At 53.6% G+C, this 14035-nt stretch overlaps 4 protein-coding genes across 4 annotated transcripts; 3 read left to right on the plus strand and 1 right to left on the minus strand.

The window, feature by feature from the left end:
- Positions 1–763: 763 nt before the first annotated feature.
- CCM_01319 (acetamidase) lies at positions 764–2650 on the minus strand (the record flags this gene model as incomplete). Its single annotated transcript, XM_006666475.1, has 5 exons — positions 764–1162; positions 1248–1749; positions 1812–1879; positions 1945–2328; positions 2429–2650. 5 exons carry the CDS (start codon positions 2648–2650, stop codon positions 764–766), a joined length of 1575 nt encoding a protein of 524 aa, XP_006666538.1.
- A 934-nt stretch (positions 2651–3584) lies between these two features.
- CCM_01320 (uncharacterized protein) lies at positions 3585–4479 on the plus strand (the record flags this gene model as incomplete). The annotated part of the gene is made up of 3 exons (XM_006666476.1): positions 3585–3688; positions 3768–3821; positions 3933–4479. The coding sequence occupies 3 exons, from the start codon at positions 3585–3587 to the stop codon at positions 4477–4479; spliced, it is 705 nt and encodes a 234-aa protein (XP_006666539.1).
- A 1178-nt stretch (positions 4480–5657) lies between these two features.
- On the plus strand, positions 5658–6289 carry CCM_01321 (VanZ domain protein; the record flags this gene model as incomplete). Its single annotated transcript, XM_006666477.1, has 2 exons — positions 5658–5682; positions 5742–6289. The coding sequence occupies 2 exons, from the start codon at positions 5658–5660 to the stop codon at positions 6287–6289; spliced, it is 573 nt and encodes a 190-aa protein (XP_006666540.1).
- A 528-nt stretch (positions 6290–6817) lies between these two features.
- Positions 6818–11090, plus strand: CCM_01322 (prefoldin subunit 3; the record flags this gene model as incomplete). Its single annotated transcript, XM_006666478.1, has 6 exons — positions 6818–6849; positions 6909–7037; positions 7145–7256; positions 7306–7404; positions 7461–7586; positions 8298–11090. 6 exons carry the CDS (start codon positions 6818–6820, stop codon positions 11088–11090), a joined length of 3291 nt encoding a protein of 1096 aa, XP_006666541.1.
- Positions 11091–14035: the final 2945 nt, after the last annotated feature.

The raw sequence follows: 14035 nt of genomic DNA on the forward strand, positions 1-14035 counted from the left end.
CGAAACATCCAGCGGATCGAGCTGCCCGCTACCGCGGACATGCACGTCCACCTGCGTCAGGGTGACATGATGGACCTAGTCGCTCGACCCTGACCCGCCGGCGGCGTTGACACGGCCTTTGTTATGCCTAACCTAGCACGTCTTGCTCCCGTGCGGGCAACGGTGCTGTTGCTTAGGAGCTGGTCGAGGCCGCGTGTGTATGTGTCTATGCTAATGAGGGCAGGTTCCTCCAGTGACCACAGTCGAGATGGCGATCGAGTACAAGCAGAAGCTCCCTGCCGTCAACCCCCGCGTTAACTACCTCATGTCGCTCTTCCTGCACTGGACCGCGACGCGCTCCTCCAAGCCGACCAGTGTCATGATTGCAGGTCTTCCTGGTGGGTGGCCACGTGCAAGCCGCAGACGATGTTTTTGAGTCATCGGTCTGCTGAGGCACAAGGCGAGTCTTGCTTCGTGTCCCATATTGGCGGGATATTGTTCTGTGCACGGCTCCTCGAAGTGTGTCTGTTGGCCTCTGCATGTCTGGGTGACGAAAGAGCGGCAGGGCAGGAGCTAGGGCTTGGTATGCGTCTTGTAAAAGAAACTCACTTCCGAACTCAAAGTCGAGTATTACAGATCCCCCAAGACGGGCAAGCTTGTCTGCTTTTGAGCTTTAATTGTAAGGCCAGAGACAAAACTGCTGTTGAATAGGACGTGGCTACCCATGGAAGAGGGATGCGACATCGCTTCATCTTATATTTCTGCAGAATGATACGGTTCTCTACTACGGGCGACCCATGGCCTGCTCAACCAGCTCCAGCGCAGCAAGGACCTTTTCTTCTTGGAGCCTTCGCCCAACAATCTGGAGACCTACAGGAGCTCCAGAAAACAGTTCAGGATCATACAAGTCATAAATGAACTGATCCTGCTCGTTGATAGGCTTGTATGTAAGATCCTTGGCATCCTTGGAGGCGTCGACGGTAGTGACGGGGAAAACAGCACCCGGGTAGTCGAGCGTATTCCAGTGGGAGGTGTATCCCCAGTACTTGGATTGCTGATGCGGGGTGGCCGCACCGAAGCTAGCAGGGCAAAGAATCACGTCGACTTCATCGCCGTCGTCGTTGGCGGTCGCGTTCCAGGCTTGCGCATAGGATACACGATACGCATCGCGGGTGTAGCATAACTAGCTATTGTCAGCTCATGGACTGCGCACGCTAGTCAACAAGCAACCGCTTGTGACGACTTCAGCAACCGAGTATTCAACTTACTTGCCAAAGCTCCGCCTGTGTCATGTTCTTCACACTGGGTTGCTCCTGGATGACCCATTTGGTGAGTGGAAGCACAGTGTCCCCGACACTCTCAAGACAGTCCAGTGTCTCGAGTCCGCCATCGGGCCAATACAACGCGGAAATTATTTCCCAGCTTTTCTTGTGGTCCAACTTCTCGCAGTCCCAGTCCACGACGCGCATACCCGCCCTTTGGCAGGCGGCGACCACCTCCTTGAGAGCGCGGGTGATGGGGGGATGGGGCTTGACAACACCGTCCCACCACTGCACGGCGATCTTGAGAGGCTTGCTGAATTTGTGAGGCGTCCAGGGCATGGGGACAATGGAAGGGTCCTTGCGCCATGGCTGCTTGGAGAGAATCACGCGCATGAGAAGCTCCATCGCCTTGCGGTCCACCGTCATGGGCCCAGGCGTACTGAAGATAGTCTCTCGCCCTGCCATGTGGCCAATCTGGCCTGCGACTGTGATGCGCTTCGTCGAGGGTCTTTGACGAGCCTGGATTAGCTTATACAGACTGGATGCGCACAGTGGGGGGTCCTTTCTTACTTGAATCCATAGATGCCAACAAAGGCGGAAGGGCAGCGAATACTGCCACCAATGTCGCCACCAATACCCTGTTTCTGTTAGTATTCTGCCTCACTACATGGTAATGTATTGATTCCAGCTGCAAATCACTTACCAGTAGACTACCACGCATGGCTATCAGCGCGGATTCGCCTCCACTGCTTCCGCCTGCGGTCAGGTCACGGTTGTATGGGTTGTCTGTTCTCCCCCAGAGATTGCTGACAGTCTCCAAATGCATAATGGTTTGTGGCTGAGTCGTCCGCGCGTAAAAGACACATCCCTCCTCCCAGAGGTCATCGTACAGCAGATTAGAGCCATGCTTGCGGTCGACCCATGCGATGACAGAGGCCGTAGTGATGATGTTTTCACCAACCATGCCATGGTGCTCCTTTGTGGAAATAGGTAGGCCAAAGAAGGCTCCCTGCGGCTCAGGTAGCGCATCGAGGTGCTTGGCCCTGGCAATGGCCTGATCCCACATCAACTCCACCAGACAGTTTGTCTGTTTTCTTGTTAGTCAGCGCCAGCTTGGACAAGGAATTGAATTGGCGACTTGCCGCTGCGTGCGCAACTGCGGCACGACGTAGAAAGGCCCTCGTGACTTCCTCGACAGACACCTCTCTTGATTTCAGAATGGCCAGAAGCTCGAGAACGTCGTACTTCTCGGTGAGCTCAATCTCTCGGGCCGTGAGAGTCGTACTTGGCAGCCCCAGACTGTTGCGGGGTAGCTGGGCGGGCAGTCCTGCGAGCTTGGGCTCGAGTTTGGCCAGGCCAGTCTCGCGCCTTGCTCGAGCTCTCTCGATTTTTTGTTGAGCCGTCTCCATCTGTGCTGTGTATTGGGGTGCGGGTTGGTGTGGTATTTTGGCAAGGACGAGAACGCGTGTGGTGTGTGTTGGAGGAACGGAATAGCGTCACGGTCAAGCCACTTATAAATAATGGCTTTGATTCAAACTGAATACCCGATGTCGGCTAGGCGATACAAGAATCGTAACCCCGCAGACTTCGGGATTGTGAGCCGCCACTGCGTCAGATTCAGTCCTCGTTCTCGGCGTGGTCCCCCGGCTTACCCGGCGTACCGGAGTAGTGTTCTGGAGAGGGTCCCTGACTACTCCAGCTACTCCATCAAAAACACGTTCCAGCAGGTGTAGCTTGATTTTTGAGATTTGTTATCAGTACATTTCGGATTTGCGGCCAGCGCCGTCGCACTACATTTAAGGCTAACTGGTTGTGTGCTCCGAATTGTGAACTGACTTACCGGTCTATTCCGCAAAATGGAGCGCCACAATTATTGGACCATCTCAACTCGCTTCCAGAGTAGAACGCCGTCTACTTAGAACCATGCCTCTGTTCCTCGGGCAAAGGCAACGGGAGAGGAACGCTTCATGACGCCCACCAGTCATCACTCGTACAAGACGAGACCAAACAGCGAACGAGTACCACACACACGATTACATACCACGTACGTTTGCTTCAATCGTCGTGGGCTCAGACAGCGACCGGCAAACATCATGATACAAATTTCTCACCAGTTTTGCACCCATTGTGTATATTGGTTTCTCACCCCCCCACACTGAATTGAATAAGTTCCTCTTCCAAGATTTGCAATCCTCTGTTGGGCATTTGGACCCCGACTTACATACCACAGCCTCATTCTCTACCATTTCTTCTTTCTTTTTGGTTGCCACGGATCCGTATAAATCGGATGTAGTGGAAGTCGGTTGGATTTTGAAGATGTCCCATAATTGACGTACCTTGAGCATGGCGGCAAGCGGTTTTCCAAGTAGCGCATTACTTCCTCAGCGGCCAATCTCACTAGACCAGTACGACTTGTACAATACGCTCGATGCACCAATCCATGGGTTGTAAGTCGTATGGAGACTCCATTCGGTGAGCCTATAATGGCAATCGGCCAGTCGGGCTGTTTGATCTCACCACACCCAGGATCCGGAAGGTCGTCGTCCGCGGGGAAAATCTGACAGCCTTATTACCGGCCCGGTTCGTTGGAAGTATTATTCGGCTGCAATGGTGGCCCAGCTTAAAAGCACCCCGCCCTCCTCGTCTCGCAGTCCTGCGTCGCTGACCAGCAGGTACACTTCTCAACCTCAGACATCGACACGCCGCCATCATGTCCTACACCATCTACGACGCATCCATCGTTGCTGCCAAGCACCTTCTCACCGCCCTCCAAGGTATCATCACCAAGGCCGAGGCACACCCAGAGGCCGCCTCATTCCCCGATCGCCGCCTCGCCCCGGACATGCTGCCGCTCTCCTTCCAGATCTGGTCCGTCTGCGCCGTCGCCGAGGCGCAGGCCCTGACGCTGCAGCAAAAAGAGGCGGCAAGAAAGGAGTACGAGGAGGATCCCCTGCCTACCTATGCCACGATGCGTGCGCGGATTGAGCAGGTGCTGGCCTTTCTGGACACAGTCGATCGCGACGCAGCCGTCGAGGCCGCGACAAAGACTACGATCATTGACTTCAAACGAGCGGTGGGAAAGAAGGAACTCACTGGCGCGGCTTTTTGCGCGGGTGCGGGGATCCCGAACATGTACTTTCACGCGATAATTGCGTTTGCAATTCTCCGGAATGCGGGTGTAGAACTGGGCAAGCTTGACTACCTTGGACCATTTTTCATGGCCAATATTGGCATGTAGCCATTATTTCCCCCAACTTTTCGGAAAACTGAGAAGTGTCCCCGGAATCGTTGTTCTGCACGAGCTAGCCACTCCAAGGACAGCTCGACACCTAGAAAGTGCTTTGAACAGACCAGTTGCAGACCCATTTCTGTGTATTGCGATATGCGAACATTTAGCTTTGTATGTACGCTATGAAAAATGTACGAGGCATCAACTCGCGCTCAGAAAGTGACGCCTCGCTGTTTTCCCCGCGGGACGTTGCAAGAAGCAGCGTATAGAACAGGTACGCCTCAGGGATTATCGAACAGTGCCGCGAATCGTGGCGGGGACTCGTCAGCGGAGTATTTCGAGGGAGGCAACAGTGTTTATCTGTAAGAACTCACTGCGCATTATAGATAAGAAGAAAAGCGAATCAAGTGCAGTGCGAATGCTAATCTGTGCGAATCTCCTTTCTATCTGGCGCCATACTTGATGAAGACCAGGACCTGCCTCCTACGAAACCCAGCTCTACGATCGACAAGCGGGGTTTCTATTACCTCGCTAAGTAAATGAAGCAATAATATGGCGATGGACAGTATCTGCTCTATTTCCCTGCAATGTCGCTGTCTCTAGCTTCAGACGCAAATTCCCGAACCTGTCGCTATCGACTCGAAAGTGCAGCGACTACTTCTAGTTGCGGTTATTACCTAAGATACGCGAAAGAGACGAGAGCATTGAGTTGATATTAAGTAGACAAGATTCTAGAGTTATCCCAAATTTTGTACCTTTTGCAATGATCTGTTCCTTGCTAATTGGTGTACATGGGGCGTGTCAGGGTTGAAAAGCGCCTGATTGTGACGGGAAACGCGCAAGTAAAAAACTTGAGCGAACTAATCCATATATCAGCACATCCCAGTTGAAGGCGCCGAATGATGTCTGCCGAGAGATAATATTGCTGTGATGAATGCATGATAGCCCAGCCACCTGCGCCGCGTGGCGCGGTGGAAGGTAGTGGCGCTCGTCGGAGCCTGGTTCTTTAGGAGCTTCAGCGGGTCGTCGCAAGCTGGACCTTGACTCTGCCATCACAATGACATTCTGCCTCGACAGCCGATTGGCCGTTAAACGTCGCAAACCTGTCTGCTGCTGATTCGATAAATGCGAAGCAGTTTCGAAATACTACACTGGAAAGTCGGCGGCGTTTTGGAGGTCAAGTCAAGATGCGCATCCGTTTCACGTTTGCAGGTATGTTCCGCTGGCGGTTCGCCGCGAATGCCTGGTACTGATGCCAACGATCTTTGCAGGCGTATTCCTGCTCCTGCTCCTCCTCGCGGCGTATGCTGGCCTGACGAAGCTGCAGCTCAGCCACATGGTCAACGACAAGCTACTGCACTTTCTTACCTTTTTCCTGCTCACCGTCGTCTTCTACTGGGTCGTCGACACGAACCGCCGCCGGACGATCAACATGACATTGATAATATGCACCTTGATACTCGGCGTGGGCTCCGAGTTTCTGCAGAGCTTCCTGCCCAACGACCGCGAATTTGACATGTACGACATTGCCGCCAACATTGTTGGCAGCCTGCTCGGGCTCGGGCTCTGCTCGTGGTACCACAGACGGATGCTCGAGCGCAGGCGCCAGCAGAAGACGTACAATGCGGTGCCGGGAGAAGACGCCGAGGATCTTGAGCTTGGCGTGGGCCACGAGACGGGTGTTGTGGATGCTGCGCCGCAGACGCTGGAAGATGAGGTTGACAACTGGGACGAAAATGCGCCGGATGACTGGGAGGAAGACGGAAATGCAGAGGGCGCAGACATTACGGCCGCCGAGGCCGTCGACAAGGGCAAGTGATTCGGCTCCAAGTTGGTCGTGTGCCGTGTGCCACTATAGCATTCGACGAGTGAGGGGGCGTGTACAGCTCTCATGCGGTCCTGTATGTCCTGTGTTGATACTCGTTGCACCTAGCAACTGGGGTATGCGAGATTTGTCTTGCTGTGTTATGTGTATGAGAAATGAGAATGAAATAGCGTGCAAATTCAACCAAGTTATACACAGAACGATGCATTGAGCTACGATGTTCCAGAATCAAAACGAATACAGCCAGTGCCACGTTGTAGAAAACATTCAAACGTGCTGGCAAGAAAATCACAAATTTGGAGCCGGATTTAGAGCGCAGAAAAATCTTCGTAACCTCTCCGTCACTCCAGAGGCGATGACGAGAAACCTTGATGAAGTTCATATCTGACATTGTAGAAGCTCGGTGAAGCCACCCCACCCACCCCTCAGTGTCGTAGGCAGCCAGCCCACTTTGCCGCAAATGTAGCACTGATTGCTTTCCTGGAGCTCTCGACTTGGGCCTTGCACAAGAAAACAGCAGCCATGGCAAGCCAAGGAAAGCAGATTGCCGCCGGGTAAGCAATGTTATCTCAATATTGTATGATGAAGCTTCGTATACTGAACTTTGACGCAGCGGCAAGGAGGAGACACTGGCGAACCCTCGAGGAATTCCCACAGCCCCGTTCGTCGACAAGGTTGAGGACTATGTCACGTCGCGCGGCGAGGTCGAAGGCACACTGCAACGCTTCCAGGAGCTGATATCGTAAGTGAACGCGACACCTAGCATGCAGCAACCGAATGCGACTGTTTTCCATCGACAAAGAGGACGAGCTCAGCTTGGAGCAACATCGGCGCTAACAATATGACCAGCAAGTACCAATTTATGGAAATGAACCTCCAAAGGCGCATGGCTGGCCTCAAGGATAAGATACCAGATATTCAGAAAACGTTGGATACGGTGCAGTTTATGAAGCTGCGCAAGGTATGCCGAGTATGCGGGTCAGGGGCACAACATTTGCTAACGGTCAAAGGACGAGAGCGAACCGATCGAAACCACATTCGAGCTCAACGACACACTATATGCGCGCGCGAATATCCCCCCCACCGAAGAAGTTTACATTTGGCTTGGAGTATGATAACAGAAGAAGTTGATCGGCCAGCGGACCAGTACTAATCCATGTTCAAGGCCAATGTCATGCTCTCATACCCCATCAATGAGGCCCAGGACCTGCTCGAATCAAAGCTCAAGTCAGCAAAGACCAGCCTGTCACATTGCGAAGAAGATTTAGACTTTATTCGTGAACAAATTACGGTAAGACAAGATTACCGTAACCTCTTTGGAACTGAAGCAGGACCTAACTTTGTTTCGGCGCGCAGACTATGGAGGTCGCTACGGCGCGCGTATACAACTGGGAAGTCGTTCAGAAGCGAAAAGAAAAAAACGACGAGGAACAGTCAAAAGTTGCGACAAAGCCGGAAGAAAAATCAAAAAGCGGATGAGAATAAGACTTGAGTCGAGAACCCCAAATCGCATGTCTGTACTAAAGCATCCGTTACTCATATCCTCAGTGGTGAAGCTGTGCACAAACCGTAATGCAAGCTAATCTTATGCAATCTAATCACCATTTATAAGCCTTTGCAAAAATATAATCTATGATATCCCCCCTCTGCTTTGCGTCGTAGTATTAGAGAGTAGTGCTAACTATTGGCACGAGAGCGTTTTGCAGTGACCAGACAGGCCCCGCTTTATTTCGGAGCTCAATTCCTGCTCCATCGACGTTTCCAATGGAAGAATCGCACAGTCAGCGCATCGCATTTCGCAGTATTACCGCCAATACTCGCAACGTTTCATACCACATGTAAATATACCTGCATGGCGAAATGAAGAGGAATGTTCTGCAGGGCGGCATGGAAGGTCAGCGGAAGGCTGCCGCATGCGCCCGACCTGATCCTCACACACCGGGGGACGGTGGGCATTCTTGCGACTCCGGGGCAGCTGCACCGTGCTATCGTTGCGACACAGGGCCACGTTTGCGCATTGCGTGTCGAATATCTTTTAAACCGGCATATGCACACTTCGATACGATGGTATGACGATACGAGACATACCGCAGACCACCGGACTGCAAGGGCTTGGTCATCAGCCGCTGCTCCCGCCCGAAACGCGATTGCCTTGAACGACTATGACAGCACGCGGATACGCAATGCCACAACCGTGACAAAGGAAGATACACGACGTCCGAAGATTCGCAACAAGGTCCTCGTGAAACTGCGGCATGCGGATGGGCAAGAGTACAGCCACATGCAGTTCCTGACGAAAATCTTGGAGCGCGAGAAGAGTGTCGAGCCTTGGGAACTTGCTGCTGCGCAGTCACGCGACAATTCGATCCCAATCATTTTGGCACACTTGATATTGAAGAACCGCGCGGCGGAAGAAACTGCGGACGGCAAGCAGCTGTCAGAGCTGCTCCCGTCTGAAACGGAGATGGGACAAAGGATTGAGGCCATCAATCAAAAGCGTCAACTGGAACAGGACACTCTGAGGTCATGCGCACATATACTATCCGGGAAAAACGACGATCAACGTTGTCAACGGCTGTTGGAGTATGACGGCCAGGTCCCAGTCCATGTGCTGCTATTTCTTCTACGACGAGATTCGGCACTACGTGACATCTCTACGCTCCGAAGCCTTATCGAACGGTATAAAGTCGACGGCATATTATTACTCAAAAGCCCCTATCCAGGATCTGTCGCGCGAGGGCCAAATTATTTGAAGATTTTATCCCTGCTTGAGAAACACATAGCTCGGACAGAGCCAAGACTACTAGTCAACCTTGCTGAAGCAGTCTCTTCCCATATGACACAATACGTTGAGACAGGAGATTCCGCAAAGAGATATGTCAAGTGCTGCCGACTTTTCAACAATATACTCCAGATATTCCAACCCGAATCGAACTCGCTAGTGAAGCAGCTGCCTGTGGCTAATGCCTACTTCTGGGAATGCCAACGCATTCTGCTGACAATGTCCGAAACTTTTGAGCGGCCGCTGCAGGTCAATGGGGATGGGTTCCGCACAATCCGAAATACTCTGGCAGGTATGCCAAAGAATGAAGCAGAAAAGCACAGCGCTTTGCTGCATGCCCCCTCTTGGCCGCCATATCTAACGCCCGGGGATGGAATGGACGAAATAACAGACCCCGAGGCCAACTGGAGCCGGACCGTCGAGGCAGGCATGCTCATGCAGGAGGCTGGCTTTGCAAAGTCTGAAGCTGATGACAGCCTGGACATTCTAAAAGGAATGGCACCCAATGGAACTCCGACGATACAGCAGCGCACGCTTGCGGGCAGCCATCGAACTATAAGCACGTGGGAGGCGTCTATTCGCGCAACGCGGGACGCCCATGAGGCGTGGGCACGATTTAATGATGATCCGAGCCAGGGTGCGACAGCCGGAGTAAACGAATATGCGGCCATGTTTGAGAAACTCACACTCAGAGAAGTCGCCCCCACCAGCAAGCTACTTCCTGGAGACAAGGCACAAAACTTTCCTGCCTACCGGGCTGCCAATCTTGCAGATATCGAATGGGCAAAGTCTCGACCTCCGAGTGTCGAGGAACTCTACAGCCAGATGCGCCAAGCTGACATCATACCCAGCGGGCACTGTCTATTTATTCTAGTGTCCAATGCACCAGACTTGAATACCGCGCATCGCTATCTTGAAACAGCTGCCGAGCTCGACCCGGATATTTCTAGCCTTATATCTCCCAAGATTGAACGATCTGCACTGCGGCGCGTCGGCATGGGGCTCTTCTCCGCTTACATCAACATGCTCGCGAGGCGAGATGACCTGTCTGGCTGGGAGAACTTGCAACGAGCTATTTCCTTGGCAGAGGCGCGTCTGGGCAATAAGCGCTCCCGCTGGGCCTCGTTGATCTGGGGAGCCATCCTGAAGGGCGCCTCGAGGCACCACTCGGCTCTGCGAATGTCCCAGTCTGACCAAGTTGAGCTAATCATGGCCATTGCAAAACGGATAGACCGGGGCAACAGACTCAACCTGGCCAACTTTGCGGAATTAAATAAATCTCTTCGAAAACTGATACGGTACGATCTGCGTAGCCTAGTCAGCGATCTACAACAAAGCGAGAATTCGACGTTGATGTCTTCATCGAAACAGCCTTTACGAGCCCTTTACGAGGCGGCTTTTGACAACGAAGGCAGAGTCAAGGCAGCTGACGAATATGGCGAGCGAGCGCCGCCTATGCCAGGAACACTAAAGTCGCTCATGGAGTACATCAAATCCGAATTTGCCAAGATGCAGGCACGAGAAAGGTCGTACCAGGCGGCGGCACGCGACAATTACATATCGCCACTGGACCGCATGCTCTCTCGCAATGACGTGGTTCGAAGCGAGCATGCGTTGGAGTACATGATGACGCTGGGATATGCTGGTGAATTTGACGAGATGAAGAAGCTGCTCTTGTTTCTTATACACGAATGGGGCCAAGCAGATTTGGTGCAGGACCTGGTGGCACTTGACGAGTTACCGCCGTCTACCGACTTTTCTGAGCTCTTGTGCGTGTTTCGACTTCTCGGCGAGCCGATGCTGGGCGGGCCCGTCGTGGCAGAGGAGGCGCAAGACGCGATTGTTGAGACTGGGCTGCCGTGGACATGGCCGGACACCGCGGCCGTGGATGCCTATATGCAGATGCACCAACATGATTCGATTCGCCACGTCCGGGGTGTCTTGGCTTATATCCAGGCCCAGAAGAGGACGGCAGCACAGACACGGATGCACCCTTTGGGGCCCAACTGTTGAGAAGAAGAGCTAGGCGCTAGGCGTAAGCGAATACGGGTTCGGCTTTCACATGCCTCTGTACCAGCTGCCATGATGCGGCCGTGTCATCATTGGCCGTGCTGGCCATGCGGCTGGAGGAAATGAGGAAGAGAGAGATTTCTGTTTCAGGCGAAGCGATCATGGAGATTAAGGTACATGGCTGGCCGCGGCCATAGCTATGGTGTGTGGCTTGACGGTGCGTCACAGTTGCGTGGCGCGCGCTCTCCAGGTGTGCGTGAAGAGCGGTTAGAGGTTTATTGTTTTTGCGTGCACTCTGATACCCAAGACATATGGAATGTAATTTAGATGGGATGGGATACTTGTACAGTAACTTTTTTGTATGTGATATGTACATATGATTGTGACTTCGGGACGGGCGCATCATGTGGTGGGACGTTGAATCGATTCGGCGGTGCCTCTTGTGTGACGGCGTCGACATGGCCACTCGAGGTTGCATGTAAATAGGCAGACTTGTTCTAGACCACGACGCGTGCGAAACTACAGGAAGGAGGTACTAGCTACGGATGACGTTTTGACTAAGAGGGGGGGGTCCCGTCGGAGCAAGACGAAGCAAGATGCCAACAGCCAGTGAAGTCTCGCAATACGCAACGAAACGAAAACGAAGGCTAGTCTGCTGGTATCCACACCTTCAACCAGAAACAGAGCAACACACTTAATTTTCTTGAGGAAGCAAAAAAGATTTTAGCCTTGTTTCCAACTTGTGGTCAACCGTGAAGCATACGCGCCTCGTTCAATCGGAGGGCGAGTGGAGTTGACCGGCGATTGGCCAGGACGGCGCCAAATCTGCGACAACCCCAGTAGCCGCCGGAGCTGGTGAGTGGGGCAAACATCTTGGCCACCACAGACAGGTTCATTGGACGGGGGCGTTTGCCCAAACAAAAAAGTGCCAGGTGGTTTTCTTTTTTTTTCATGGACTAGATTTTCGCCCATTGATTCGTCTCTTCTTGTCAGGTCTGGTTCGGATTGGGAGGCACGCTCTTCTTGGCCTTTCTGGCGTGGTCGAAATACCCGGGCCGGCGGACGGCGATGGGACATGGAAGGGAGGGGGGGGGCAGCACCACCATCTTCAACCTGTCGTTTTGTACCATGATGCATGCTGCATGCGGCAGACACACCCAGGAATGGGCTGGTGGCTTGGGGATGGTCTGCTCAAGACGCGACGAGTTATAGATAGATAGCTCGTCCTGCAGACTCCGTCTCTCTGTCCCCAGCTCTCGCCTTCCCTCGTTCCTCTCCCCCCCCGCTAACACGCTGTTTGACTTCTTTTTTTCCCTTTGTCTTGGTCTCGTCCTTTTTCACGTTTTTAGTACGATATTGTTGGTTTTATTTGCTCGTTGCTTTTTGGTTCTGCTTGCCTATTGCTACTTTTCATTATTTTTCCAATAGCTGCTCTGGCGTGAGCCGGCCAGCTTACCAGTCTCTTGTTTGCGTGCCTTCATTCCACCGCACGCCTTTGCTTCCTGTCCGTTCTTGATCTTTTTTCAGCAGCAGAAACAGAAGCATCATTCACCTTGGGCAAACAGAACTTTGCTGCTCCCTCATTTCTTCTCTCGCTCTGCACCCTGGCGGTATACTTGGCCCCCCGAACGACGGATCGAAAACTTGGGATTGGGCCAGCTAGGAAAACGCTGCGCGCGATTGATCCATGATGCGATTCCATGTGGCGGTATCGGCCCTGTACTTGATGGGCGCTGTTGAACCGGCCGTGGCTGGCCCGCTTGGCCGGTTCAACGAATTGTACGTGTGACTTTGTGTGGTTTGGTGGTGCAATGTCGCGCAAGACCAACCTGGTTCGACGACGGCTAACACGAAAGATTGTAGGCTGTTGCGCTCCGGTGCCCTCTCGGCGGCCGACGAGCCCTCTCTGTATGGAAATTACCTCCCATGAAAAGGCAAAAAAAACGAAGATACAGCTCATCTAATATGCTCTCGAATAGCTCCTCTGCATCCACGCCACGACCCATCTATGAGACGTTGACCGGGACCAGCATCGTCATCCCGAGCTCGTTGCTACGCCCCCCGACTACGTCGGCTGCGCCGTCTTCTGCGCCATTAAACTCAGTCGTGCCGATGCCCAACCCCGGTACGTCAGCACCAAGCTCGCCTTCTTCGGCGCCGCCGCCATCGTCTTCCACCGCCGAGAGGACGTCTCCTGCGACACCACCGGGCTCCTCTGTCGCATCAGAAACGTCGCCGGCGCCCGTTTCTACGCCTGTCGCCACGTCTGCGCAAAGCGCGCCCGCTTCATCCCAGGTCCTGTCCTCCTCACCATCTGTTTCCTCTTTTCCGCAATCGGCCTCGACGTCAACCACCGGCTCTTCCTCTTCGCCCGACACTTTGCCAGCGTCAGCTGTCCCCTCTTCGTCGGAATCGACCTCGACGCCGGCCACCAGCGCATCGCCGACGTCCCAGACCCCATCTTCTCCGGCTGCCTCCTCGCCGCTAGGAACCTCGACGCCGGTCAGCTCTAGTCCCGCTTCCACAGCCATTTCCAGTGCTTCCGAGCCCAGCCCGGATCCAATTCGCACGCCAAGCTCGGCCGGTACACCTTCCACCGCCTTGTCCTATGTGACATCCTCTTCGCCATCGCCAGTTGTCCCCTCTTCGTCGAAACCAACCTCGACTCCGGCCACCAGCTCCGGGCCATCCTCGGAATCTAGCTCGATAGCTGCAACATCTTCAGCGCCAACCTCTGCCACTGACTCGTCTCGTACGTCTGCGACTTCTGGAACTTTGTCTAGTAGCAGCCCTCTAGCGTCGTCTCAGAGTCCCAGCCCCGTCATATCATCGGAGCCAAGTTCAACGCCAACTTCGCCCGCCACCGCGACGACAAGTGCCGCTTCGGTGCCACTGTCTTCTACGACTTCGACGAGCGCAAGCCCGGGCGCCAGTACCAAGTCCACTCC

This window comes from Cordyceps militaris (genome assembly GCF_000225605.1).
Source record: "Cordyceps militaris CM01 unplaced genomic scaffold CCM_S00001, whole genome shotgun sequence".
In the NCBI taxonomy this organism is placed as follows: Eukaryota; Fungi; Ascomycota; class Sordariomycetes; order Hypocreales; family Cordycipitaceae; genus Cordyceps; species Cordyceps militaris.